The 26,783-nt window shown below is 50.8% G+C and overlaps 8 protein-coding genes across 8 annotated transcripts; 4 read left to right on the top strand and 4 right to left on the bottom strand.

The window, feature by feature from the left end:
* Nucleotides 1-231: 231 nt before the first annotated feature.
* Nucleotides 232-1,784, bottom strand: PG998_002767 (secretory protein; the record flags this gene model as incomplete). Its single annotated transcript, XM_066869585.1, has 3 exons — nucleotides 232-385; nucleotides 408-1,171; nucleotides 1,281-1,784. The coding sequence occupies 3 exons, from the start codon at nucleotides 1,782-1,784 to the stop codon at nucleotides 232-234; spliced, it is 1,422 nt and encodes a 473-aa protein (XP_066738000.1).
* A 1,995-nt stretch (nucleotides 1,785-3,779) lies between these two features.
* Nucleotides 3,780-7,363, top strand: PG998_002766 (uncharacterized protein; the record flags this gene model as incomplete). The annotated part of the gene is made up of 5 exons (XM_066869584.1): nucleotides 3,780-3,899; nucleotides 3,976-4,549; nucleotides 4,612-5,601; nucleotides 5,662-6,832; nucleotides 7,336-7,363. 5 exons carry the CDS (start codon nucleotides 3,780-3,782, stop codon nucleotides 7,361-7,363), a joined length of 2,883 nt encoding a protein of 960 aa, XP_066737999.1.
* Nucleotides 7,364-10,893: 3,530 nt separating this feature from the next.
* Nucleotides 10,894-11,289, top strand: PG998_002765 (uncharacterized protein; the record flags this gene model as incomplete). The annotated part of the gene is made up of 1 exon (XM_066869583.1): nucleotides 10,894-11,289. The coding sequence occupies one exon, from the start codon at nucleotides 10,894-10,896 to the stop codon at nucleotides 11,287-11,289; it is 396 nt and encodes a 131-aa protein (XP_066737998.1).
* Nucleotides 11,290-13,919: 2,630 nt separating this feature from the next.
* PG998_002764 (uncharacterized protein) lies at nucleotides 13,920-15,284 on the top strand (the record flags this gene model as incomplete). Its single annotated transcript, XM_066869582.1, has 3 exons — nucleotides 13,920-14,053; nucleotides 14,151-14,818; nucleotides 14,890-15,284. The coding sequence occupies 3 exons, from the start codon at nucleotides 13,920-13,922 to the stop codon at nucleotides 15,282-15,284; spliced, it is 1,197 nt and encodes a 398-aa protein (XP_066737997.1).
* An 809-nt stretch (nucleotides 15,285-16,093) lies between these two features.
* On the top strand, nucleotides 16,094-18,009 carry PG998_002763 (thiamine pyrophosphate enzyme; the record flags this gene model as incomplete). Its single annotated transcript, XM_066869581.1, has 3 exons — nucleotides 16,094-16,978; nucleotides 17,035-17,641; nucleotides 17,720-18,009. The coding sequence occupies 3 exons, from the start codon at nucleotides 16,094-16,096 to the stop codon at nucleotides 18,007-18,009; spliced, it is 1,782 nt and encodes a 593-aa protein (XP_066737996.1).
* A 1,321-nt stretch (nucleotides 18,010-19,330) lies between these two features.
* On the bottom strand, nucleotides 19,331-20,863 carry PG998_002762 (toxin biosynthesis cytochrome P450 monooxygenase; the record flags this gene model as incomplete). Its single annotated transcript, XM_066869580.1, has 1 exon — nucleotides 19,331-20,863. The coding sequence occupies one exon, from the start codon at nucleotides 20,861-20,863 to the stop codon at nucleotides 19,331-19,333; it is 1,533 nt and encodes a 510-aa protein (XP_066737995.1).
* Nucleotides 20,864-21,229: 366 nt separating this feature from the next.
* PG998_002761 (uncharacterized protein) lies at nucleotides 21,230-23,367 on the bottom strand (the record flags this gene model as incomplete). Its single annotated transcript, XM_066869579.1, has 4 exons — nucleotides 21,230-21,613; nucleotides 21,814-21,888; nucleotides 21,926-21,972; nucleotides 22,044-23,367. 4 exons carry the CDS (start codon nucleotides 23,365-23,367, stop codon nucleotides 21,230-21,232), a joined length of 1,830 nt encoding a protein of 609 aa, XP_066737994.1.
* Nucleotides 23,368-24,642: 1,275 nt separating this feature from the next.
* On the bottom strand, nucleotides 24,643-26,037 carry PG998_002760 (uncharacterized protein; the record flags this gene model as incomplete). Its single annotated transcript, XM_066869578.1, has 2 exons — nucleotides 24,643-25,784; nucleotides 25,848-26,037. 2 exons carry the CDS (start codon nucleotides 26,035-26,037, stop codon nucleotides 24,643-24,645), a joined length of 1,332 nt encoding a protein of 443 aa, XP_066737993.1.
* Nucleotides 26,038-26,783: the final 746 nt, after the last annotated feature.

Genomic DNA, 26,783 nt, shown 5'->3' with positions numbered 1-26,783 from the left:
TAGCTATACGCAGCATGAAGCTCAATGTCTTTAGCTCCAGGTAATGCATATTCCACTTGCAGATATGTGGCCATTGATAAAACAGCAGTAAGAGCAGATACGGGACCAAGACGATATCCTCTTCAAACGTCTACTGTATTGGCACCAGCCTATCCCGTCCACGCCAACCGATGATCGCGTAATGAAGTGGAAAGCTTCAATTTCGCTTTACTAATCCGCACCCACCCCCTCCTAGCCAGCGCAAAAGGAATCCCAAGCCTGTCCGCCATGTCGGCTGCCGCCGCCAATCCGTAGAACGAAAGGATCTCCGCCGCTGACATGGAGAACAGCGACACCTCGCGCCGCGCACAGCCCGCCGTCCCCGCGCCGCCGCCCCCGAAGCGAACTGCCCCGCGATCCAGTCGTACGCGGCCGGCGCGCCCAGCAGCTGCTCGTCGGCGTGGCCCGCCAAGGTGTTGACCTCGTACAAGACGCTCGTGTTTGCGTTGGCGCCGCAATACACGTCGACGAGCAGCTCCGTGTCGGCCCGCGCCGAGATCTCGTCGCGCGCGCCCTTGAAGACGTACAGCGGCGTGTCGGGCGCGCCGTGCACGCCCTGCTGCGACGCGCCCGACGTCACGGTGCGGAACGTCTCGTCGAACAGCACCGCGCGGCCGCTCTGCAGGTAGTCGAACACGTCCCGCCCGACGCCGCGCCGGTTGTTGACCTCGACGTCGTTGTCGCCGACGTACACGAACGTCGGCCGGCGCGCGGGGCCCGCCTCGGCGGCGAACAGCGCGCTGAAGTTGGCGTACGCTTTGGACAGGCCCAGAAACGCGCTGAACAGCAGCCCGCCGCCCGCGCCGCCCGCGTTCTGCAGGAACAGGCTCGTGCCGTTGGGCACGGTGCCGCCGAGCGCGCTGCCGACGAGCGCGCCGCGGCTGAGCGGGGGCGCGTACGAGCGCGCCATCTCGGCGGCGAGGCCCGACCCGAACGAGCCGATCGAGTAGCCGTACTGCGCCCAGCGGGCGTCGGCGGCAAGACCCGTTGTGGACCGGGCCCGAGAGCTCAGGGCGCCGCGGACGGAGTCGAGAATGGCGAAGCCCATCTGCCGGCCCGCTGGGAAGGCGCCGTTGATGCCCATGTAGTCGGACGTGACGACGTACCAGCCGCGGTCGAGGGCGACCGAGAGCTGCGGGATGGGGGTGATGAGAACGCGCGGGTTAGCAGATGCTCGAGCGCTCGGTGTTGAGCTGCGGAAACAAAGGGGGAGATATGGGGATCTGATTTCGACAACTCACCTGCATGGCATCGACGCTTAGGGCGCCGAAGGGGGCAGGGCTGCCCGGGCGGATCGCGTAGCTGGGCACGCAGTCTGGGTTCGGCGAGTCGTAGGCGCTGGCGAACGAGAGCAGGGTCCTGTTGTTGGCGGGGCCGGGGGGCACGATGAGCGTCGCGACGTTGGCGGCGGGGTTGTCGGTTGAGTCTCGGCTGCGGTACATGTACTGGTACACCCGGCCGGCCGTGTAAGTGGTCGTGGGCCCGGACTTGATCTCGTTGGGGAGGAGCCGGTCTCGAACGATTTCGCCCTCGCGGTAGCTGCTTATGTTGGTCGGGGTCGCGTAAAAGGGGTCCTGGCTGGGCGAGATAGGGGCTTCGTCCGCGGCGGCAGGCTGGAGAAGACTCAGATCCAGGGTCGGTAGTAGATCGTCCAGATCGGGCAGTAGGCCGTTCAGCAGAGCATTATCGCGCGCAACAAGGAAGGCCAATAAGATGAAGACAAGAGCCGTCACGTGTGGAAACATTATGAGAGCAATAAGGGGTAAAGTATAGGGGTCGGTAAATCATGACTGCTTGATTATATCTAGGGATTGAGCAATACAAGTGATATCCCCCAGGTTATTTCATGGCACAGCCCTCCCATGTATATACCTAGAACCAGGAAGACGGCGCCATCCAGCAGGATTCAGATTGCTCAGTCAAGACGCGTCTCATGGTTTGTTGGCTATCGAAGGTAGCATTATGCGAGATTGACATGAGGTCTCGGACCGGCGACTGATCCTCATGTCTGACAACACTTCCACGATGTGAACTCTGAAGATGTGAAGAGGCTCCTCTTCGAGGCCGCAAAGCCTGCTCGTCGTCTGAGCTTGGCTCCTTGCATCGTTCGGGCGTACTCCGAGAAGCCTATTTGGCACCGAACTGGGGCCCCTCATGTCTCATTCACTCCGCCGATCTGGCGAACCCCTCCATTGGGGCAAGGTGAGAAAGTGAAATTTAACGTCAAGCGGGGTTTGACACGAATGCCACGATATCCAAAGCAAGTCTTGTCTCTTCCTTTCGGGGAAAAGCTTGTTCCTCACAGTCCAATCACAGAGGAACCAGCAACAGCAGACCTTCGTCGCAGTCGGGCTACGTTTTGCTAAGGTGGGACAAGAAGTACGCGGTCATTTTACCTATCCCGAATGACGATGAATTGTCTCGTAGCGCACGAGGCCAAGGTGTCTAAGACACGATTCAACCCACGAACCATGACCCCAACCATAGGGCGCAAGTTGCACATATCAAAATATGGTTTTCGATGCCGAGCCACGAGGGACGTCAAAACACATGAGGTCCCCTGCGGAATCCCTCTTAATGTTGGAGGAATAGCCACTATTGGATGATAATTACTGGCAAACTAGATTTAACCACCGAGACAGGATTAGTTCTGCGGCGCCTTTTCCCCCGGATTCTCGAATGTCCGATATTTTTCTTCTTGGAAATTATAGCAAACTCGAAAGGCCGATGGCGCCAGGTTAGAATAAAGTGATGCGCGCAGGAGAAAAACTCCTGTCGGAAAACATACCTTCTGCACAACCACGAACATCTCTGACTATGGCCACATTATGGTCTCTTCGTTTTCTGCAAAGTCTCCAACGCCAATGGCTGTGTTTATCGTCACTAAAGCATATTGGAGAGGAATGACTGGACGTGGGCATTGTTGGCAATGTTCGCCTACGGGCCGTTATAAGCCACATGTCACTCCTGGCCAGGGGATATAACCGGACAATCATGTAACATTGAGAGCCGCCCTGAGGTGCTACGAAGAGTTCACCCTGACCAGACCACCCGCATAAACAGCTATTGATGTGTGTGCCGTACTAGTTAGGCAGGCTAGGAACAGAGATACAGAGGGGGCGGTGGCGTATGTGTGTCTATATGTCTTGCATGAGATCCTTGGTAGTCGAGAAAGCGCCGCCGCAACTGGACTGGGTCTTAAAACTTCTGATTGGTCATGCTCTGGCTACAGCAGCTCTATTTTCGGTGAACAACTGCAAAATTTGAATTAGCGCTTCCCATGGACGCTGTGTAATCGTTTGTGTGGATATCTGTTGCACGGCTGAGACTTGTGGCTGTATACTATTAAAAGCACACGCACATCTCTGCTGCAAGGCGGCCTGGCGTTTTCTGTTTTCATTGGCTAGACTTTGGTTAGTTTCATGTTGTGTGACTATACCGTCTTCCGAGTCCTACAGTCTGGCGAAAAGCCCTGTTTTCAAGACCTGTGGCAGCCTGCCCATCCATTATCTTCCGGTACCTGACGATAAATTTCATAGCGACCCAAACTGTGCCTGCAATTTCTGCCATGCTCTTATGTCCAAGTTACTGCAACCAAACCACTCTTCTCTCACAAAAGAAATCCTCTGTTTTCTCTCTCACACCACTGCTTCTTCAACATATTCCCCATTCTCCTCTAGTTCCCAAAGATCTTCCATCTTGTAGAACCGCTTGCACTACCGAGCTCGCAACACTTCGCCATGTCTTCAGCAGTCATTTATGCCAATCAACCCAAGGACTTCTCGCTGTGGGATTCCCACAAAGAAGTACTCAAGGACCTCTATCTGATACAGAAGAAGACGCTCAAGGAGGTCAAGCATGTGATGGAGACGGTGCACGGATTTCCCCTGTTCAGGTAGGTTCGTACTAATGATCTTTCAACTGGATTCTGACCAGGTTAGCGAGAGCGCTTATGAGACAACTCTTCGAGATCACCTCGGATTTCGAAAGAATCTCAAAGGGTCAGATTGGAAGGCCATTGCTACGCATCTTGACAAACGTCAAGGCAAAGAGAGCGTAGTAACCTTTCTCGGAGACACATTGGCACAGAAGAGGGTTGATAAGGAAGTTAATCGATATCGTCCCAAGATGAGCAATGCAAATCCCCCCATCCGTGGTAAGTATGGCCTCATCCTCAAGAAATTGGCATGTCGCCAACCCTTCGTTAGTCAATACCCCCCTTTGCCGGCAAGTATCACCATCAGAACTCCACCAGCGGCCTCGCCCGAGGCTGTTCCAGATCTCCAATCAACACCAGGCGATGTTGCCATAACTGCAGCAACGGCTGGACGTTTAGCGCCCAGTGCACGCCTCATCACTACAGCCCTTTATGGCCCTCCACCAAGCTCCTTGCAGCTCATTCCGCCTCCATTTGCTCAAGATGATGTAGAGGCCTTGCTCCATGGGCCGCTTGGAAGAATTCGAATGAATTTGCCGTTTAACGAGTTCACTTCCAGATTAATGATACTATGTAACTGAATTCGTCCGGTCCGTTGAAACTTTTTTTTTGACTAGCTAACGTGTTTGTTACAGTGGAATCTCACGGTAATGAGATTCATGACAGTCTACGGTCGGTGTCATATCTACACCAGATGACAGGATCTCCAATGGCTTTTGGACTCAATAGCTCGTTCGGTGTCCTATTACATGCCAGCTACATGATTTCCAATGGGAACAACGATTGGAATGGAAGAAACTCTTTTCTGAAGTGGTTCGGACTCGTGGCTGATATGCAATTCCTTCGCCTCTTCTTTTCCGAGAATACGCCAACTGCGACTGCAACTTGGTATTCTTTGGGGGATTTAGAGGAAAACCCTAGCAGCCTCTGCAATGCGGTACTTAGAACCTGGTTCGAGATAGGTCTCACTACCAGAGCCGGCAAATGGATCGAGCAAGTCCCTTTCTGGACAATTACTGCTAACCTACGGAGAATGGATCGACGCTTACGAAAGCAAACGTGGAAACGGATCTCAAAAGTCGACTACTCGAAAAGAGCTTTAGGAAACTTCGATTTCATCAATGACCAGCCAAAGCCAAAGCCGGCGGCGTCACTAGAGAAATTAGTTGAAGACAGCGACGTGGTATTTCTAAAAGCTTGGATTAACGGAAATGTGGAAATTCAACTACCCATAGTCGATTTTGATACCTGGCTTCGATGGTACAAAATTGATCGCCCTGCTCTGTGGCGTATCCGGACCCTTCTAAAGCCCGGATCAGACGCCCACCTCGAGGAGTACGATTATCTGCGCTGGGAAACAACGGACAAATTATGTATTCCCAACCGCATGGAAAATTACGTCACAGTGTCTGGCATTTGTGCGGCCGCTGGCAGAGGACTGGAACATCTACGCGACTACATAAAAGACAAACCACATCCAACGGACCTCGTCAAGCAAGTGCTTCTCCAGATTGCGTTATCAGGAACCACTGAGAAACGCCTGGAGAGCACCGTGAAAGTCTTGCTTGAATACGGAGTGGATATTGAAGTGAAGCTCCTGGAATCTGTCAAGTGGCTCCCCATATGTAGAGCAGTTGTCGCAAGAGATGTCAAGATGATAAAACTGCTTGCTAAACATGGCGCAGTATTCAACTACCAAGAAGTTCTGGATGCTACGATTACCAGGAGAAGTGAGTTGAATTACCCAGGCGATTTCAATCCTATTATCGATTGCCTGTCACAGTTCGGTCTCAACACACAGCAGTTTGGACCAAGAACCATGCTCAAAGCAGTTGGTCTGTTAAGCGATTCGAGTAAGCACAGCCTTCGCCAACCAGCCGTCAATACCATCAGATCCTTACAAAGACATGGTGTAAAATGGGATGATCAATACTTCAATGATCGGGATAATCTGTCGACAGAGAGGTGGTGGAATGGTAAAGAGGTCGGCGGGATGGACTTGCTACAAGCCGCTATACGAAAGGGATGCGAAATCAACACTGTCCGTTATTTACTGGACGAGGGCATGCAAGTACATTCCAGACCCTGCGCGATGGATGGAAAGTCGATGATTGAAGCGGCTTTTGGGATCACACATCGTAATGGCGACATCTGTCGGATGCTACTTGCCGAAGTATCAGACATAAGGGCAGACCCAGTATGGCCCAAGCTGCTTGAGCTGTCGATTAGTAGACCCCTCAAGATCTGCAAGTCTGATCTAGACCTCTTCAATTACGCAAGAAGCATTGGCGCGACACTTCCAACCCCAACCGACCGTGTCGAAGCGAGCCGACGCTTCAGGCTCATCCCTAAATTGGGGGATTCTGGGGCACACCATGAAGTTCTACAAGAGGTCTGGAATGACGGCGCTGGGCTCGAAATGTTGCAAGAAGAAGACTTGGGCTTGTTGTTGGGAGAGATGATACGCCATGGATGCTTCAGTTTCGCTTGCGCAGTGATTGAGCAAGGGGCGAACGTTAACTGGGTGGGAGAATATGGGTCAACACCTCTAATGAAGGCATGCCAGAGTTCGATGTGCCCTTTATGGTTCATTCGCTACCTGCTGGAACGGAATGCAGACATACAATCTCAAACGCCGTATGGCTATACAGCAATGCATGCTGCGGCGGAATCGGGAAATTTAAGCCTGGCCACTTTACTAATAGAGAAAGATGCGGATGTAAACTCAACTTATTATGCCTGGACTGATGGGCCAAAGTACAATCCCCTCGACAGCGCGGTCGACCAGAAGAGACTGGATATGGTCAAGCTACTCCTGGATGTTGGCGGACGAAGCGCACTTCCTGGTCGAACTGGGTACTATGGAGCACTAAAGCAGGCAAAGGGGAATGGTTTCGCGGGAATTGTCATGTTATTGGAAAGGCATATTAGCAGCCGCAAGGTTTCGTTTCTGTTGGGCTCACACGTTGACATTGAACCGAAGATCAAAAAAGAAAAGAATATTAGCAGCCGCAGCTAATGGTTCTAGCGGATGTCGGTTCTGCTGTTCTCGTTGGATAGTTGCTGAAACGCAAGTCTCTAGATAAGTCGATTGATTAGGTCAGATGGCATAAACTTGGAGTTTCTGGTATTAATCCGCATTTCCTTACCTAACACATAAGATTTATAATTGTTTTTTAATCGAGCACGCTGAGGCGATAGTGTCGGGTAGTAATATCGATGTCTACAATCCCCCGCCACCCTTCTGGATGTACTGCATAGTAAGGTGTAATTCTATCTTAAAATATTGAGTGATCAACTATTTGTCTGGCAAAGATGTCACGGCACCAACGAGAGGCAAATGACTCTCAACTGCAAAGAACGAAGTGGTCTCAGAAGGACGTTTGACTACCCCGTTGAGAGTTGATGCAATCAGACCGCGGAAGTCTTTAGCCCATAGAGACATATTGCTGTGGCAACCTGGCGTTATCTCGCGAATACGCGCTCGACCAGCGGCAATACCATCCATTTCCAGGTTGACTTAGATGTAAGGGTGCTCTGCGTCCTCTTCAATGGGCGCTGTTACTTAAGCAGATCTTCGTTAGTATGGTCCCTTGTTGCGCGCTTCTCAGTAAGCCTAGAGAAACTGGCCGCTATGGGCGTCCTTGATACCATGCGTAGAACTGATATGGGCTTTCCATCCTCACTTCACTGATGCCAATTCCTCTGCGCTTGTATAATGAATGTGGATACGAGGCTCCGGTGGAAGCCGAGGTACTGGATGAGAGAGTCGAATAAAACGTTTGAGGTATATCGTTATTAAATAGGTAATAGTTCTCCTGAGAACTTCGCATATATTAAATGAAGCTGATAAGTTTAATCTTCAGGGCTGCTCAATCAAGAAAGACGTATGCCCCTTTAGGGCTGTTGGTAATAAGTTTAGATAGCATGCGACTTTAAAAAATATAAGTAGTAGGATATAACGTGGTTTACTATTAAGTCGGTTATATTACTTCGCCGGTTATTAACTTAACCGACCTTCCCTATTAAACTTTAATACGTTTTATCTTTATAACTATAATATTAAATTCTTTATTAGAACGAAGGTTAAAATTAATAATTTAAGCGATATAAGATCCTATAAAGCTTATTAATTAAAGGGTTGTTATAAAAGCTTTCGGCGTTTTATAATTTATAATTAGCGACCGACTCCGCGGCCGAACTCTATAACGCGAAATCCGATATTTATAATAAAAATTAATATTAATTAAAAAGGAGGTATTATATAAATATATAATCGATTTAAATACCCGAGGAATACCTTTTAAAATCGCTAATATAAAAAATATAGCTAATCTTTTATAAGAACGCATAGCGGCGAGCACGTCGGTAAGTATTAAGTTAAGCACTTTATTAATTATAATTTAAACTTAAAGATTAAAATAAATCGGAAATATAATTATTAGAGAGTTCTTTATAAAGATTTAAAAATTATTTTTAATTAATTTAAATTAGTTATAAATACAAAAGCTAAATATAGTATCTTAAAAAACGATATATAGAATTTCGACGAAACCGGCTTTATAATAAGCGTTATCGGCTTAATACTTATTATAATATATACCGATCGATCTAAAAAGGTAAAAATAATTTAATTTAATAATTAAGAATAGTTAACGGCAATAAAATATATTAATTTATAAAGCTAATATATTTTACCGTTCTTAATCGTTTAAAATTAATATTACCTCGTAAATTAGTCGTATAAAACCGACTTATCGAGCGATTAAGTAATTAAATTAATTTCTAATAACTAGATCGATAACAAGATAGGTTTAGATTAGATTAAATACTTTAATAAATATACTAAAGTATAAATAAAAGGTTATTATTACTTTTTAATTTTAAATAGTTATAAGAGTTATATTTTAACCGAATTTAAGATATATTATAAGGATAATAGTATTATTATACTTAATATACCTCCCTATTTATTTTATTTACTCTAATTATTAAATATCGTATTTTATTTACTGTTAAAATGTATATATTTAAAGGAAATTAAGTTATTTATAAAGGTCTCAATAAATTATATTATAAAGCTCGAATTCCTTATCGCTTTTAAAGTTACGTATTTTATTATTTTTACGGAAAATAATATTAGATTTAAATTTAGTATATCTAGTTTAATACTTTATAATTTAAATAAGGTAATTAATAAGTTAGATATACGTTTCCGGACGTTTATACCTAGCTTATTATATCCGGGGACGGTTAATAATTATAACTTTTAAATGCCGTTTAACCTTTAATAAACGATAAAGTATTCTATTTTTATTAAAAGTAAGATCTCTAATTATTAAAGAAGCTCTTTAATACTAATTTTAGATATTATAGATTAGATAATAAAGGGTATAAACCGAACAGTTTATAAAATAACTATTATATATAAATAAGTCCGTACCCTTTAAGATATTAATTTAACCCTTTTAAAGTATTAGAAGGTTAAAAAAGCGCGAGTTTAATTTAAAGGAGCCTTTATTATTAAAGAATCTTAATATTTATAGGATAAGAAGGTAAAAGGGAAGTATTTAACGCCCGATAAAAGTAAAAATAGGGGTTCGTCGAAGCGGCGCGCGATAGGCGGTAAGCGCTATAATACTTATAACGAAATTAGTTATAATACGCGAATTTATAAAAAGGATATAGAATCGAGTAACGAATCGGATAATAAATAATTTTAATTAATTTAAAGCGTTATAGTTAAATTAATTTATATAAAAGTATTAAGAAGTAGAAAGAGTAACCGGCGAAATAATATAACCGACTTAATGGTAAACCACGTTAAGTATATTAAAAGAGTAAAGAACGTAGCTATAAAAGGCAGCTTAGAGATGTAGCTATATATATATGTATTCTAACGCGGCACGTGATGGCTATCTCAAGAAGGTTAAGACATATAATGGCAAGTCCTATTCTAGGCCGAGAATAAAGGAGAAGAAAAAGTAAAAATGAAAGTGCGTCCTTAGCAAAGCAAAGTCCAAGGCAACGAAAGACCCAGTTTCATGAGATCAACCCTTGCTCTTAGCTAAGGACAGGGATTGGAGGTCCTCCATAATAAGGAGACAAATGTGCTTACCAAAGCCAGCACGAGAGGTAGGGGCGTCTTGCTGTTAAGAAGAACTTCTGTCTGATAAGATGACTCACCGAACTAGCCGGACGGCCGACACAAGGCACATACTCCATAACATCTTCCTCGCAGCAGCCACATCCGTTGTGGTACTGGAGTCGACATGATCCCTGCCTAAAGAATGGCACAATATTGACGGGGTTCCTATAGACGTGGGCTCATTATCAGTCGATAGCAAAAAGACGCGGCGTAGCAGTGTCCAGGGTGTTGTCGCCCTAAAGCACCCCGGCCTGTACCCACACCACGTTTCCGGAAGTCTGCATATTCGGACCCCCGGGTACTGGCCCGGACTGCTGTGGGAGCCACACCACCTTGATCACCCATCAAGCCATGTATGGCCAAGCATGCCACAAGAGTGTTAGTTCATGCCAAGCAAGAGATGCTATCAAGGGGGGCCGCACGAGAGGCCCCTGTCTATGCCAAGACGATGGGCCATCTCCAGTTATGATCGGAAATCGGACAGCCTTACAACTGGATGTCTCGAGGTTACGCAACCACCGGCAGGCGAAAGCGAGATACGAAGATCACAGAGCAAGATGTCTAAGAGAACCTTCGAGTCGACATATCCTACATTGTTTGGTCCGTAGATATATAACAAGGATCTCTTCCCATCAATAATGACTTGATCACCAGACTCGATGAAACAAGCTCCCCATACCACAAAGCATTCTACATATCCCCGACATCACTACTCATCGTCATAACGCTTCCGTTCCAACGATACATGTCTTTCTCATCCAACGCCAACATGTCCACCGTCGCAAACATTAACAACCAAAAGCTCAAAGACGCAGCTCTCGATGAGATCAACCGCCTCCTCCACGCGATCTCGCGATACGCGCTCGACGAAGCCATCAGCCTGGGATTCTTCAGGGTCAAGCGAGCTCGGGCGGTCATCACCGAGCAGTTCGCCCTAGTCAAGACGGGAATCGAGGAGGCTATGAGGAAGAAAGCGGAGCTCCCCAATGTCTACCACACAGTCTCGAGTAGCGAGCGCGATCTGGTCGATTCGGTACTTTCCCTGGTGGCCGGCCCTTTCCTCGCTCAGGTGGTCGACTGGTTGATGGAGGAGACCTTGAAAATCCCGGAACTACACGAAGATCACGACGACGGAGATGCAGCGATCATGCTCGAAATAAAGTAACTATGGGGTGAGCCTGATGGCTCTGGGTCTGAGTGTCGGTATCTGAGTCTTTCAGCTACATGGTTGACTCTGGTTTCCAAGGGTGTACATCTGCCCCGGCTTTCTCGATCGTCGAATATCCAAACTGGGGGTGGCCGTCTTAGGTCATGCCACGATGGGGTCTGACAAAACCGATCATAACAAGGCCATTAAATATATGTATAGATATATATACATACATTAAACATTATGCTAATAGTTGGCTGTGAACTTATAAGGCCAGGTCGTTTCTTATAATATTGCTTGACGAACCTAATAAGTCTCAAGCCTCAAAAGAAGAGCCAGATAATCTATAGTACTCTCTTTTAAACGTAACGGAGAATCGATTGTTATAAATTATATGTTCTAGACGATGTGGGCCTTTGATTGGGGAGCTAGCAACTATGCAATGAAACGCATTTCGAAAAAAAGAATCAGAATAGCAAAGCGGCCAAATTTATTAGAGGGAAGATGTAATAGTATGCGAGTCTCAAAAATGTTTACACTAAACATGGAAAGGTAATACATGAATCTATTTATCCCCGAATCTCATCCACAACATAGCGTAACAACCACCCGTATGAAAGTTTAAGACAAGGCATGCCACGCCGGCTATGTCCGAACAAGACCATACATGATTCCCCTTTTGCCCTAAGTGAGCCTAGTTAGATAGTCGCTTCGAGGATCAGTTGAATCAGAGATCTCGTCGGGGATCAACGCGGTGGTGTATGATTAGCAATGGCGTCGACACTGGCATACCGGTCTACCTCCGTCGCGCGCTCTAAGGGCTTCAACGCTGATGCCTACCGTTGACGCTCGGATTCCAGGACCTATAGGTCACTATAGGTGATTTCCAGCATGACCTGAAGAGGACATCTACCCGCCCATGGGATGCTTCGGTTGCTGAGCTCCATTCCCTGGACGCCGAAGCCGGCCTAGGGGAGCTTTTACAGGCCAGGAGAAGGTTCTTGATTCTAAGAATGCGCTCGCACAGGCCATGAGGGTGTGTTCTCACGATCGGCGCGACGCGCACTCTGTCACAACAGTTTGTTGTATTATTTACCGAGTTCAGCGACTAATACCGACTTACGGCCTGTTGGTATAGCCGACTCAGGGGTAAGGAACACCCCTTTTCGGGGTGTCACGTGCCGACAACGCACGGGCCACTAATTCATCGTACGTAGGTGGCCGTGGCCCGGCATTTGGAAAGTTAGAATGCGAAAAAACGTGATCGTCGTACGCTTCAGAACGGGATCTATGCGCGGTTGCAGCTGCAGGTAAACGCGACAAGAAACAATTGGGGATTCAAAGCATTTTCATGATGTGACTTGTGAAGATGTGTATTGGTAAACTCGTTGGCCGGTCGATTGGTGCCGCTTGCCTACAGGGCCAAGAGACCCTGCTCTCCCCCGCGAGCCCACTCCCGCGACTAAGTCAACCCCTGCGCGTCGCCTTGCGGAAGCGATTGGTACGGCAAGCTCGGGAAAGCACACGCACCATATTCCCAAAGATGATTTCGCTGTTCCACAGTGTTCCACAGGGAGATTACATAAGGTTTTTATTTCTGTTGGCTGCCAGCTCGATGTCGAACCGAAATAGAACGAACAAAATGGATGTCGAACTGTCTGGAAGGTATGACAAAGCCGAATGTACCGAAGCTGGGGACGCGGGGGTAGTTACTGGTAAGCTAGGGAAATCTCAATGTGCCGAGCACGAGCAGCGGGCACCACAAGGCCCGCCTACACCTGACTGTCAAGACTTCATGATAATACAGTAAGCAACAGTGCCTGCCCAGGCTTTTATCACTAACGGATCCTCGAATATGTGTACGCGTTTAACAAATGCACGGGCATATGTCCGTGGGATAAGGAGGATAAAAACGCAGATATCCCGGTCATCTGGGCCACTAGCTCTAGTGGATATGACGGATAAAAGAGGGGGGGGCAGCGGAAGCTGTTGCTGTCAGATGAATGGCAGTTTGTGGGGATTTCAATCAACAACAACTTTATCTGACCGAGAACAGGCACCTTAGCAGGCACCTTAGCTGACACCCCAGGGACGCCCCCAAAACGCCTTTCCAATCAGTTGCAAGAGGCTCCCAGCCACATAACTACGCATGGACATCTAGCGCATGTATGTTGGGTAGCATCGGGCAGTCGACGGCCACGATGCGAACCTACCATGCTCGGAATCACCCACGCCGAGTCCTCTCGGATGCATTCCCCCAATTTCCAAGAGTCTTGGTAAGAGCCCGACTCTCGGACACACCGGGATACCACCATGTGGGAAGTGGCTACTCACCGGCATGCCAGAACCAACCAGCCTGTCGGATTTCAGGTCCAAGCAGAGGTTGGGTTTCCAGAATGATTTGAACCTTTCTGTTCCACCATGTCTTTTCCCCGAAACATCTGTCTCATCCCGTCTCATTGCTGCAGTCTTTTCTTTTGATATCTTCCAATTCAGCCTTCTGAGCCCATAAGAAACCACAAAGTACGGAATAAACATCGCGCACTAGCCAATTGGTTCAATATGGGAGTTTTGGGTATGCATGCTGCCCCTATTTTGCCATCTTTCGGGATAAATTGTATTTACTGTCTTTAGACGCTGATACGATGACTGTCGCGTCAACTCCACACGAGGAGTCACGGCCCCTGTCCAAGGATGAGACTACCAGATTGAGACGGAAAATTGATTTCCACGTGCTTCCCATGCTGTTTATCATCTACGTCGTCGCTTTTCTTGACCGGTAATCACCTGAGACATTCTTGCCCTCGCCCGCCCCTGGGGCGCATCTTCGCATTGGAGTGCCTGCTGACAGGTTTCAACCCGTACCCCGCGCGCAGCGGCAACATTTCCAACGCCCTCACCATGAGCATGCCCGAGGAGCTGGGCCTGACCTCCCAACAGCCCAACATCGCGCTGGCCATCTTCTTCGTCCCGTACATCGTGTTCGAGATCCCGTCCAACATCCTGATGAAGAGGCTGACGCCCCACCTTTGGCTCTCCCTGTGCACCGTCGGCTTCGGCGTCGTCATGCTGGCCCAGGGCTTCATCCACAACTACGGCGGCCTGGTCACCACCCGCTTTTTCCTGGGCCTGTTCGAAGCCGGCATCTTCCCCGGCAGCTTTTACCTCATCAGCTTCTGGTATCGGCAAGAGGAGTCCCAGAAGCGGTTCACCCTGTACTTCTGCTCCGTCATCCTGGCCTCGGCCTTTAGCGGCCTCCTCGCCTCAGCCATCGCCAAGATGGACGGCGTCCGCGGCCTCAGCAATTGGCGCTGGATCTTCATCCTGGAGGGGATTCTCACTGCCGTCGTCGGCATCGCGTCGTTCTTCTTCGTCAGCGACTTTCCCGACGAGGCGAAGTGGTTGTCGGACCGCGAGAGGCGGCATGTGTTGGAGATGACGGACGCGAATCATACTGCCGCTGCAGGGGCTAGCGTGACGCGGAGGGATCTCGTCGCCTTCTTCAAGGAGCCGAAGAACTATCTGGGTCCCATCATGTACTTTTGTATGCATCGCCTCGGCACCCCCTTCCCCCTTTCCGACTTGATGCCATTCTGGACTAACGCATGATATCAGCCGTGGTCGTCCCGGTCTACTCGTTTGCTTACTTCACCCCCACCATTGTTAAGACTCTCGGGTACTCGGTAGTCCAGACCCAGCTCCACTCCGTCCCTCCATTTGCTGCCGCGTTTGGTCTCTGCCTCGTCCTGGCCTACATTTCGGACCGCACAGGGAACCACCTGTTCTGCCTGCAGTTCTCCTCGGCGATTCTAGTCACCGGCCTCGCCATCTTAATGACCACGTACGGACACTTTTCCGCCCAGTATGCTGGTATTTGCCTGGTCTGCATGGGGGCGTTCAGCGCTGGAGCGACGGTCATCTGCTGGTACATCATGAACCTGGATGGTCATAAGAACCGCATCATCGGCTCGGGATGGATGATCAGCATTGGGAACACTGGGGGATTGTAGCTCCTTTCATATTCTTGCCGTCGTTTGCGCCGCATTACCGGCCGGGCTACGCAACGTGTATGGGTGTCGCCGTGCTGGGAATCTTCGCCACGGTGGGCTACGCTGCGCTCATTCTGATACATAGGCGGAACAAGGTGCACAGCGATGGGACTAAGAGGACTCATACACTTTCTTTGTAGATATATACGAGGGATCGGTGGAGCTCGTATAGCGAAAGCCCGCCCTGGATCGCTTGGCACAAAGGAGAAGACAACAACATCCGATGTACCTAAAGCGGGGTTTATTATGCGTCAGCTTAAAACACCCAATGTGCAGTTGTTACCAACCATCAACACATACCTCTTCTACCAGTTCGAATTGGACGCAAGGGTTTCTGAGAACCAAGTACGCGCAGCCAACTGCCACGCAAGAAGTGAGTTCGAGGCACGCACGCCACTTCTTTTACCACATAGTCATCCGCACTTATAACCAACTTCAACCATCGCTTTCCGCTCAGCAGTTTCCCTACCATGTTTCCTACAAACAACATCGTCCGAGCATGTCGCATCACCGCGATTGGCACCTATTCCGCGGCCAGAAGCTCACACAGATTAAACTCTCTTGGACGTTATTCAAGTCGGCCCAAGGTGAATTCGCGGCCTATCCCTATTACCCCTGCATTTTCGACCAAGCGAGAACCGTTGGTTCCACCTGTAGCTAATAGTGCCGCCAACATGGACTCTACTCAAGGGCCGTAAGTGTCTGACAAGGCTATAGACCACATCCGACACGCGACTTCAACTGATCATTGGATAGATACACGACAGCATATGCTCTTTTGGAGTCCCTTTGGGAGGTACGTCCTCGATCCCGTCGACGCAGCGTCCTCGAGGTTGCTAACTGTACAGGCCGGCATCACCACCTGTTTCGTCAATGTCGGGTCCGACCATCCCTCCCTGCTCGAGGCCATCGTGAAGGGCAAGCGAGAGCGGCCCAACTCCTGGCCCAAGATGGTTACGTGTCCCTCCGAAATCACGGCCATCTCCATGGCCGACGGCTACGCTCGCGTGTCAGGTCGGCCCCAAGCAGTCCTGGTCCACGTCGACGTAGGGACGCAAGCGCTCGGGCAGGGCGTTCACAACGCCAGTGTCGGGCGCGTCCCCGTCTTCATCTTCGCGGGGCTCTGTCCGTACACCGAGGCCGGCGAGCTTCGCGGATCCCGAACCGAGTACATGCACTGGCTCCAAGACGCGCCGGATCAGAAGGCCATCGTGCGGCAGTACTGCAGGTACACCGGCGAGGTCCGCACGGGGCTCAACATCAAGCAGACCGTGGGGAGGGCGCTACAGTTCGCCAACAGTACGCCGAGGGGTCCTGTGTACGTTGCTGCCGCACGCGAGGTCTTGGCCGAGGAGATCCCACCGCAGGAGCCACTCAATCATCAGCAATGGGGGCCGATCGGGCCGAGCGCACTTCCTGCGGATGCCGTACGCGATATTACCACGGCTCTGGTCCACGCGCAGCGTCCGCTCATCATTACTGGTTATTCCGGCCGCGACCGTCGGACCCCTCAGCTTCTCGCGGCCCTTGCGGATCTGGTGCCGGGTATTCGTGTTCACGACACCGGGGGCAGTGACATGTGCTTCCCCGCTTCCCACCCGGCTTCCGAAGGCTTCCGGCTGAGCTTGGATGAGTGCACCAAAGACGCCGATGTGGTATTTCTTTTGGATTGCGACGTGCCGTGGATCCCTAGCCGGAACCCTCCCCCAAGACCGCCAAGATCTACCATGTCGACTGCGACCCCCTGAACCAGTCCATCCCCGTCTCCTTCTTCCCAGCCGACGGACGCTGGAAAGCCGACAGCTACACGGCACTCAAGCAGCTTGTCGCCTACGCCAAAAGTGATACTTCGTTGATGAACTCTCTCCGAGATCCGAAGTACAAGGCCCGCGGCGTCGTTCAAGCAAAGGCACATCAAGATCGCCTGGGTAAGATCGCATCCCGCCCCTCCCTGGGAGGCCAAGACGTTTTGGACTTTGAAAACGTGGGACACCTTCTGAAAGCCTCGTTGCCCGACTCGACGACCTTCGTGGTGGAAGCCGTCACCGCGTCCCACGCCATCGTGGACCAGATCCAGCCGAGTCGGCCCGGGAGCTGGATCAACTGCGGGGGCACCGGGATCGGGTGGAGCAACGGCGCCGCGATGGGTGTCGAGATGGCGCTGGCCGACGGAGAGTCGCATAGCAACCTTGGTCGGACGAACTTGGTTTGCCAGATCGTCGGCGACGGGAGCTTCATGTGTGCCGCTCCCTCCAGTGCGCTGTGGGTGGCGAGCAAGTACAAGATTCCCATCCTCACCATCCTTCTGAATAACGGAGGTAAGTCATGACCACCACCCTGGAGAACATGTCAGTGCTTGATTTGTTTGAGATCGCTGATTAAGCGAGCTTGTGCAGGATGGAAGGCGCCCCGCTACTCGACCATGGCGGTCTACCCCGACGGTCTCAACGCGACCGCCACGGATGACGAGATCAACACCTCGTTCCGACCCACGCCCAACTACGCGGCTTTGGCTGAGGCGGCCGCGGGGTCCGAGGTCGGCTGGAGCAACGCGGCCGAAGGCAGGGAGTCGTGGATGAGAGGTGTTCGGGTCAGGACGGTCCGTGAGTTAAGTGAGGCGCTTGAGCTGGCATGTTTGCGAGTGGGCAAAGAGAGGAAGGGAATGTTGATCGAAGTTCTGATGTAGTGGCTTACGGTAGATAACTTGGGTTTGTTGGAGAGGATTTGCAAGCGTTTCGAGCACTTACCCGGTGATTCTTTAACTCTTCACATGTTCTTCAAACGCTTCGAGACTGTATCGAATCCATTGGGGGCATCTGGACTCCTCCGTATGTGATCCACCCCGTCAGCGAGTTGCTGGCAAGTCAGGACGAAACCCCCCCCCTTCCGTGTCGCACTCAATGCACTGACGTTCGAACTCTGCACTCGTAGTGGCCGTCCCATCGCTCGTCAACAGACAGTCCCAACCATGTGTGTATGCACCTTGCGAGCTTCTACCGACACATTGATCTAGGTTGGCACCGGCGAGCAGCAACGTTCTGATGCCAGGCGCCTCCAAAATACGTTTGACTCCAGTGTCGCCCCGGAAGGCAGATAGACGGTTCTTGTAAACCCATATGTCCTGAGGTTTGGAAGCATCCAGAAGTTGGTGATACTGGCCTGAGTTCCATTGCTTCTTCATTAAGACATGTCCTCCGTTGACCATTTCCCACCTTTTTCGGCCCCTCAAAGTTGGTGTCTGCCGCAAATCACTTGATAATGGTGGGCGGCATCCCATCAATGTGTTCGTCAGTAACACCCCACCCGAGCCAGACAACAGGAATATCAGCTTTCACGCAGGCCGGTATAGCATGTTCCAGTAGTGTATCGACAACTGCGAGGTCCAAGCTGTTGGCTGGACGACCCGGATACGGCGAAAGAAAGTAATTCCGGGGATCGATGATGACAAATGCTGTCTCAGCCGGGTCAAATGATACAGGCTCCGTTGTCGACTGGACACAAATTCGTGGGTAGATTGTCGGAGGACCTGGTGAAATGATGTGGATAATATCATATCCCATCAATTCGGAATGAAGCCAGAAGTTCTTGCCTCCCGTTACCTCAACATCCTCGCAACCTATCTTGAGTCCAGACAAAGTAAGTTAGCTCGAGAACCAACGTCGTTGAAGGTGCAGTGCATGTGTAGGTTCAAGAAGATCGCCTTATAAGAGCGAAAGGTGCCGTGGTCTCATCATGAATAGGTTCGATCGGAATTTCATAATGAATAAATATAAACTAGGGAAAGCGGGTTTGCTTGAGCGATAAGACAACATACATAAGTGTAAAAAGCTCCCCACACTTAGCTTGGAACTGAGCACCGGTGTATTAGGGTACTGCATGTCCTTGTCGATTAGATTGGGTTATCACGGCTGGTATTTATCCCATTTTGCCACGCCTCTCTCCCTTATATTGTCCCCGATTCCATCCATAATCACTAACCATCCATCTCAAGCCTATTATGCCGCATTCTAAACTACCAGGTCTTTCCTCTTCTGAATCGAGACTTCCATCGCCGGCTTGATCCACAAGAACATAACCTTCTGCCCCGTGGCCCAGCTATCCCACTTGCCATCCCCCGCACCCGCGGGGCGAGCGAAGTCGAAGTGCCACAGCAGCTTCGCGAGGATCAGGTGCATCTCCGCCTTGGCCAGGTTCATGCCGATGCAGTTGCGCGGGCCGAAGCTGAAGGGCTGGAACACGCCGTGGCGGTTGTCGTCGGCGAACTCGGCGGGCCGGCCCTGGCCCGGCGGCAGCCAGCGCTCCGGGACGAAGTCGAGCGGCCGCGCGAAGTGGAGCGCGGACCGGCCCGCCACGTACTTGGGGATCTGCACCCGCGTGCCCTCGGGGACGAAGACGCCGCCGACCGTGTCCCCGCCCCGCGGCGCGACGCGCGGCGCGAAGATCGGCACCGGGTCGTGGATGCGGATCGACTCCTGCAGCACGGCGTCCAGGTACGGCAGCGCGGCAGGGGACGTGGACGCCACGGTCATGTCCCCGTCCATCCGGTACGTCGAGCGGACAACCTGCGTCACCTTGGAGAGCACCGCGGGGTTGCGGATCAGGTAGTAGATCGTGCTGGTGAGCAGCGTCGCCGTGGTCTCGGACCCCGCAAACACCATGTCCTGCGCGTTGCTCTCCAGCTCCTCGAACGTGATGCCCTCCTGACCGTCCTTGGTCTCCTTGAAGGCCGACTTGTCCTCGACGATCAGGCCGTGCTTCAGCATGCGGTCGAAGAAGTCGCCGCGGCTCTGGCTGTACGAGAGCCGCCTCCGCAGTTTCTCTCGGAGGTCTTTGCCCGTCGACGCCAGCCCCTTGAAAAGGTCGCGCGGGTACAACAGCGGGGCCAGCACCGTCATGTGCCAGCGGGTGGCGATGCCGATCACGACGGCCGGGGTCAGGATCTTCGACGTCAAGGCCGACCAGGCGTTCTCCTTTTTGGCCTCCAGACCGCCAAAGCTCTCGCCAAATGCCAGGTCGCCGATGATGTCGGTCGTGGTCCAGCTGAGCCACGGAACCATATCAACGGGCCCCGTCCCGCTATATTGGTCCAGGGCCTTGACCAACCGGTCCACGTGGGTTAATATCCGAGGAGCCTGCTCCTGAAGGCCCTGGCTCGAGAAGGCATGCGCCAGGCTGCGACGGTAGCGTCGGTGAGCATCCCTAGGGGCGCTGAGGATGCCCGGCACGCCGTTGAGGTAGTGGATGACGTCGCCTTTGAACCATTCTTCCTTGCCCGAGCGGAAGCCGTAAACGTCCTTCCACACGTGGCCGTCTATGTAGGAAAGCTCCGTCGGGCGCACGCGTACTACGGGCCCGTATTTGTCATGGAGACGAGCCAGCACAGTGATGGCGTCGCCTCTTGTGCAGGCAATGTCGTAAGGGATGCTGGTGGCGGCATACAACAACGGGCCCGGAAATCTCCGTAGCGGCGACAAGAAAATGTTGTGGATTATCTGGTAAACTACGCGTACAACACCCTGTGACGCGTTAGGCCTGCTCATCACGGCTATTCTTGGGGAGAGGGATACCGACCAAAATTGCCGCCGCTTTGAGAAGGAGTAGAATTGGTAGTGCCATGTTGACTGGAAACTTCCTGTCGCAATTTGAGCAGTCTATCTACGGCATTGCAGGTTGGAAAATGTCCATGGAAACTCTCTCGAAGGGCTGCCGTCGCGGCTTAATTATATTGTTGCCGTCACACAGGGGAGGGGGCATTATCTTATCCGGCATATATGCAATGCGTGTCGTTACTCAGCACATTTGCAGTGCGCACCATAGATGATCAGGCTCCAACGCATGTGAGACAACGGCAAGCACCTCTGACTGGCCGACAGTATTGCGGCAACACGTACTTGCTGCGCGATATACTAGCGCTGACGCTGTGCTAGCATAAAAGGAGGGGAGTCCCTCATGGTTGCGTCCGTTGTTGCTTTTTGATAGGGAATCATTTGGTTCGTGCTCGCAAAGTGTGGCTGCACGAGAAGAGAGACATCATTCAGAAGTAGTCTAATCAGCCGAAGACTCAAAGCACCACCGAGCATGCATCCATCTCCAATCATGATGTCACGGCCCCACGCTTTCCTCCCCAGCGCAATGGGTTGGGCTCCATCTCCTTCATCCCCGTCGCCACATGCCCGCTTTCTACATGGCATATCGGGCATATTAAGCCCGTTCATGCCACGTAAACCCGGCTCATCAGCCGACGAACCACTACTGCTGTCAGTCGAGGAGAGACCGGGCTTGACGAGAAACTACCAAAGGTGGCTGACTAAAGCTGAGACATGCATATACTCCTCGGCAAGGAAGCTGTACTATGTATCAGGGCGGAACAAAGGAAATGGATATTACTCGGGCATTTATTCGGGAGCGCACTCAGTGGGTATCCAAGGGTGCTTCGTTACACCACATTGTCCTCGGATGAGCCATATTTCTCGCAATCAGAACGACATACCAAAGCTATCACAATAGATCGCTCGTAGGGTTCCGAAAAAGCCCAACCGTTCACCGGAATGAGTTTTCCTGAATGCTTTGAGGATTTCAGTAGACTCCCAGTATCGACGCACCTCAACCGGCTTGACAGCCCATTCTGGTGGGTTGGCGAGATCAACCACTTTAGTACGATCAGTCAGGCTGTCCAATGCAGCAGGGAGTGAACAGGAGGACGGGGAACTGAGCACCTACTTAGATTGAATCTGCGCTTTTTGAAAGACAAGAACATCAAGGCCATGTTCAACGGTTCGGATAGACTGAAGCAACGCCCCAGACGGAGAGCAGAATGGATCTCCATGCTGCTGGTTACATGCTCCTGTGCCCAGCACATCCGTAGGTCTTTGACCCTCATGGCCCATTGCCTTCTACCTGCAGGACTGCTGAGTTCACGGTACAGATCGAAAAGCCCCGCGTCTTGCAATTGTCCTAAAGTCACTAGGCATGATCGGGTTCCGTGATGCAGTGCTCCCTGAGAGAGGTATTCGCCGTTGTAGCAGTGAAGGGCATTCCGCCACCTCAAAAGGTCCGTGTAGTCCAGGCCAATTTGCGTTGCCGTTCCTCGATACTTTTCCAGTAGCCAAACGTCTTGTACGAATTGACCCGGCGGGAACTTTGTGGTATCGACCGCACAAATCTTGATGTCAAAGGGGTCACTGTAATGTTCCCGCCAAATTGCGTATTGGATGGCAAACAGTAGAGAACTCGTCCAGGACACCAGGTTATCATCTCGGTCTGCCCCGAAAAGCGATTTGGTCAAATGCTTGTGTAGGCGGATTGCTGCCTGCTGTGGCTCTCGAGCGAGGATATCGATCCGACTTTCCTGCTGCGACCAACTGCCGCTCATCATCGAAGCCACTACCCTTGCGTTGTTTGTTCCCGAGCTGTTCGGGTCGAACGTTCGAAATAGGTAGGGCGGGATGTCCCATCTGTTAGGCTCCATAGGCCCAGACCCAAGCCTCAAGGGTGGACAGAAGAGCGTCGGTCCTCCAGGCAATTCATTGACGACTCGGGCCCAAAGATTGACCCAAAAACTCCTGCAGAACGGTAGTCGTTGGCGTGGATCATTAATACCATGGATCTCGAGGTATAGGACATAGTAGTCGTTGAGGTAGAGACAGCCGTTCGGTGTACTAGCTTCCTTATAGCACTCCTCGGCAACCATCCATAAAGCGACTTGGGCGTCGTTGGTAATAGCCACAATGTCCTTGATTTTGGCTTCGATCTTTTCCTCGGATATCCAAAACATAAACCCGAAGCTAGAAATATCCAAAGGCATACTAAGTTCTTCTAGCCAGGCTGATTCAAGATTTGAGAGAATCGCGGATTCTTGCACTTCGTTCGTGTTAGTGGTTGTGGCTTCCCACTGCGAGACAAGGGTGGCTTTCGCTGTTTGGATATTCGCCTGGGCGGAATCGCTACCGGTTCCTAGCTCAGGTTCCTGGAGCTCCTTGATTACATCGTTGCCGATTGCCAAGCTGTCGATTAGGATTTGTAACATCTCGATGCTGTTATCCATTGTTGTTGGACTGGTTTGACACCTTGACATTGAATCGAAAGAGAAAAAAGAATTCTAACTGGACTGCAATTTTTGGAAACCGAATGAAAAAGTGTGCGGACTCATGTCACACAGAAGAACGTCACTAGCCGTCAAATGCGTTTGCACTTCCTGGGGTATGAGGGGCAATCAGCAGGCTATTATTAGATCCGTATGGTCGATACTCTTAAATACACGCAACTATTGTTCCTTCCTTTTTTCTATATCCCGTGCTAAAATGAATGTAGCATTACTGAACATAGACCTGTACTCAGTATAAAAGCACCAGTGCGACTGTATATGGGCTGTATATACGAGGCGTGCTGCCCCTTCCACTTTTTCCGCTCTAATTTCGAGCCTGGTGATTTATGATAGATAAATGTGTTGACAAAAAAGCCATCCTCAGCATTTTTGAACTACTTCGCCATCATCCTGTTGTTAATCACGTCGAGTGCTCCCTAAATGATGTCTCCTCACCGCAACGAAACCTCACAGCCCGATCATATGTTACTTCGCCACAAGAAACTGCGTTTTACATGCATACGCAGGGGTGGAAATCGGTCAGACTCGGTATGCAAGAACATAGTTGCATATCAGTCTCGGGAGCACAGCCATCATAACGCCGAAATGCAGCTTCCGGCGTATCGCCGAAGGCTTTGCAGGCTGGTGTTACAAGGAAGTCGAACAAGCTTTGATAGCTGACCGGTGACTTTCATGACCAAGATTTGCCCAAACAAGCTAGTAGTAGGGCTAAGGTCCGGTTTGGTTCCGAAGAAATGAATTGCAGAAAGCCATGGCGTTGTAGCCCGTCGGGGCGTGCGTCTTCTCGCCTCATGAACTCATGATCGCCGGGTGCTACCCGTGCCGAACCCCCTCCTCAAACCTTCCCGTTGTGTAACCTATCTGATCCATGCCAAGATTTGATCGACCCCAATCAATCTGTCAACACGTATGATAGGGCTCCCAGCCAGAGCTGATGTCAGATTTTACGGCCCCTCCAACCCCGCCATCCCTCATACTCCCCACACTCTGAGTCTCTCCGTCTTACTCATTGTTTGACGAGTCAGTTGATCTACGTCGGGTGAACCAAGGGTTACGTATCTAAGTGGCGGTCTAGTTCATGCCCCCTTCGTATTGCAGCTGTCCCCAGCCCCTGAAAGGACTGGTCCACCAGCCTATGTCCAAAGCTCATTTCCGCTACCAGATAGCTCAGAAATTCAGTTTCTAATCGTTCCATTACGGAATAGATTTTATTTTCTAGTCTTTTCGTTCCGTAATCCCGGGTCTGCTTCTGGTCGCATTGGCCAAGTACTTCAAGTTGTCGACCAAAGCCTTTTCCTGCTCACTGATCGCCTCTATTGCGGCTCGCGCCGCTGTGATCATGGGACTCTCCTTATCCATGTTGGCGCCCATTTCCCCTGAGCCTCGTCGCGGGCTGCCCGGATCCTGTTGCGCGTTCTGGAAGTGATATATGCCTCCTCCACCATGTCCTCCCTGGACCGTACCAGCTAACAAGTTCACTTCGCTCTGAAGCTGCTGAATCAGGCCTAGCACAGTATGTAGCACTATTCGGGTGTTCAATTGGGGCTGTGAAGCTAGACTGAAACGGCCTAAGCTGAAGGCTTCGGTAGCTGGTAGCAGGCTGTTTTTCCTGTCGTGGTTGAGCGAGGATGCTGTCAGTGATTCCGACGATACGGAATCAGATGCTGATGACGGATACACAGTACTGTAGTTTGTATCAATCGTTCCTGAAGTTTGGCCCGAGTCTCCGGAAGTCGATGGCAGCGTTGAAGACGATAAAAGCCCCGGGCTTGGAGAACGAAATATCGACCTGAAGATGCGTAGAATATATGCATAACACATTGAAACTTGCAGGATATTGTGTATTGTTGCATCCCGCACTTGATCGTTCCGATGTGGCCGGTCCACTTTCGATGGTGCCTTTCGAGGAGCTACTGAATCAGCCTGGTTTTTGTTTGCGAGTCCGTCCGAGACAACGTCTTGGATTATCTCAAGCAGAAGCTGCGTAACCTCGAGAGACGTTTCCAGTGAGACATGAACATGTGAAGTCCCCACATCCTCTCCAGCGGTGGAACTATGGCCTGGTAATTTGGTTTGACTTGAGGACATGCGCCTCAGTCTGTCCTGCAGATTGAACAATCTGTCTTCTATCGTTGCTTCGCCCCCAGTAGACTGGAAATCCATATTGAAATCGAAGATTGCCGAGAAGGCTGCTTCGTGTCCATTGGGCTCGGATGCCACTCCGGCCGGCCGTGGGCCGTCGCAGACGGCAGGCATGTTGAACGACGAAGAGTCCCCTTGACCCGAGTCCTGATTCAGCTGCCAAGAGCCAAGGAAATTTGAAGCCTGGTCCCACTCCACGATGTCTCCTCTCTCATCTTAGCGTTTACACAGGTTCCGGGTTAAAGGGGGGTGGGTCGGGTCGGCCCGGGGATGCTTACCCTTGCCAAGCAAATTGCCTGCTGCTACGATGCTGGAAACGTCGATGCTGTCGGTACGTATCTCTCTCACATCCGATTGGTTTCCCGAATCTGTCATGTCCGATGTGTACGAGTCGCTGTCCATATCGGCCGAAGGTTCACCGGGGCTGTGCTCGTCTCTCGGCATAGAGCCAGCATTAGTGCCGGACATTGGTGCGTTTTCATCTTCTCGGGATGACGTCTTTAATGCCTTATCTGGGACTTGTCTCTTTGACTTCGGTCTTCCGATTCGGAAGCGGGCCCGGGAAAGACAACTGATATCGAGTCGTTCGCATCTATCGCAACGGAAATCTGGCCCGTTTGTACGCTCACAACGGTTCTTGAGTTCATGACAGCGGTTACATGCGGCCCGTTGGTTGGATGGACTAATCTTAGTTGCGTTCTGCATGGGACTTGGTGTGAAAGGGCCGAGGAGCTGGTATTGGTTTGTGGGCTTGACAGATAACAATCTTCATTTCAACAGCATGACTTGTTACTCATGTCCAGAGAACAGACGTCCTGGGTCAGCCTTAAATGATGTCAAAGACTTGTATCGCTGACTCTTTCCTGTCGTTGTCGTATAGCTATTCCGGCGTGTCTCATACATAGTCCAACTTGGATGGTGGGGTAGGTCATACCGTCATTGAACCGAAGAGCAAAAAAGAAAAGAAAAGGAATGGTGGGGTAGGGTCAGAGAGGGTAAAAACGCGGCAGTCTACGCACTTAAATCTTACGTACAGCTAAGGTCGGAGTAGGTCGGAGACATGTCCGGGCTTATCAAAGATTAAATTGCCTGAAGTGGCGCACCATGACGGCTTGGTATTGCTTACCTTGGCTTGGCGTTGCTTACCCTGGCTTGGCAGGCGAGACACATGAACCATCCGTATTCTGTCAAGCAATTCCACGTCACTTGGCTAG

The sequence above is a fragment of the Apiospora kogelbergensis genome (genome assembly GCF_038363985.1).
Source record: "Apiospora kogelbergensis strain CBS 113332 chromosome Unknown utg000001l_segment0_segment0, whole genome shotgun sequence".
Lineage (NCBI taxonomy): Eukaryota > Fungi > Ascomycota > Sordariomycetes > Amphisphaeriales > Apiosporaceae > Apiospora > Apiospora kogelbergensis.
Note: the sequence above shows the minus strand (reverse complement) of the source record. Positions and strands in the feature narration are given on the sequence as shown.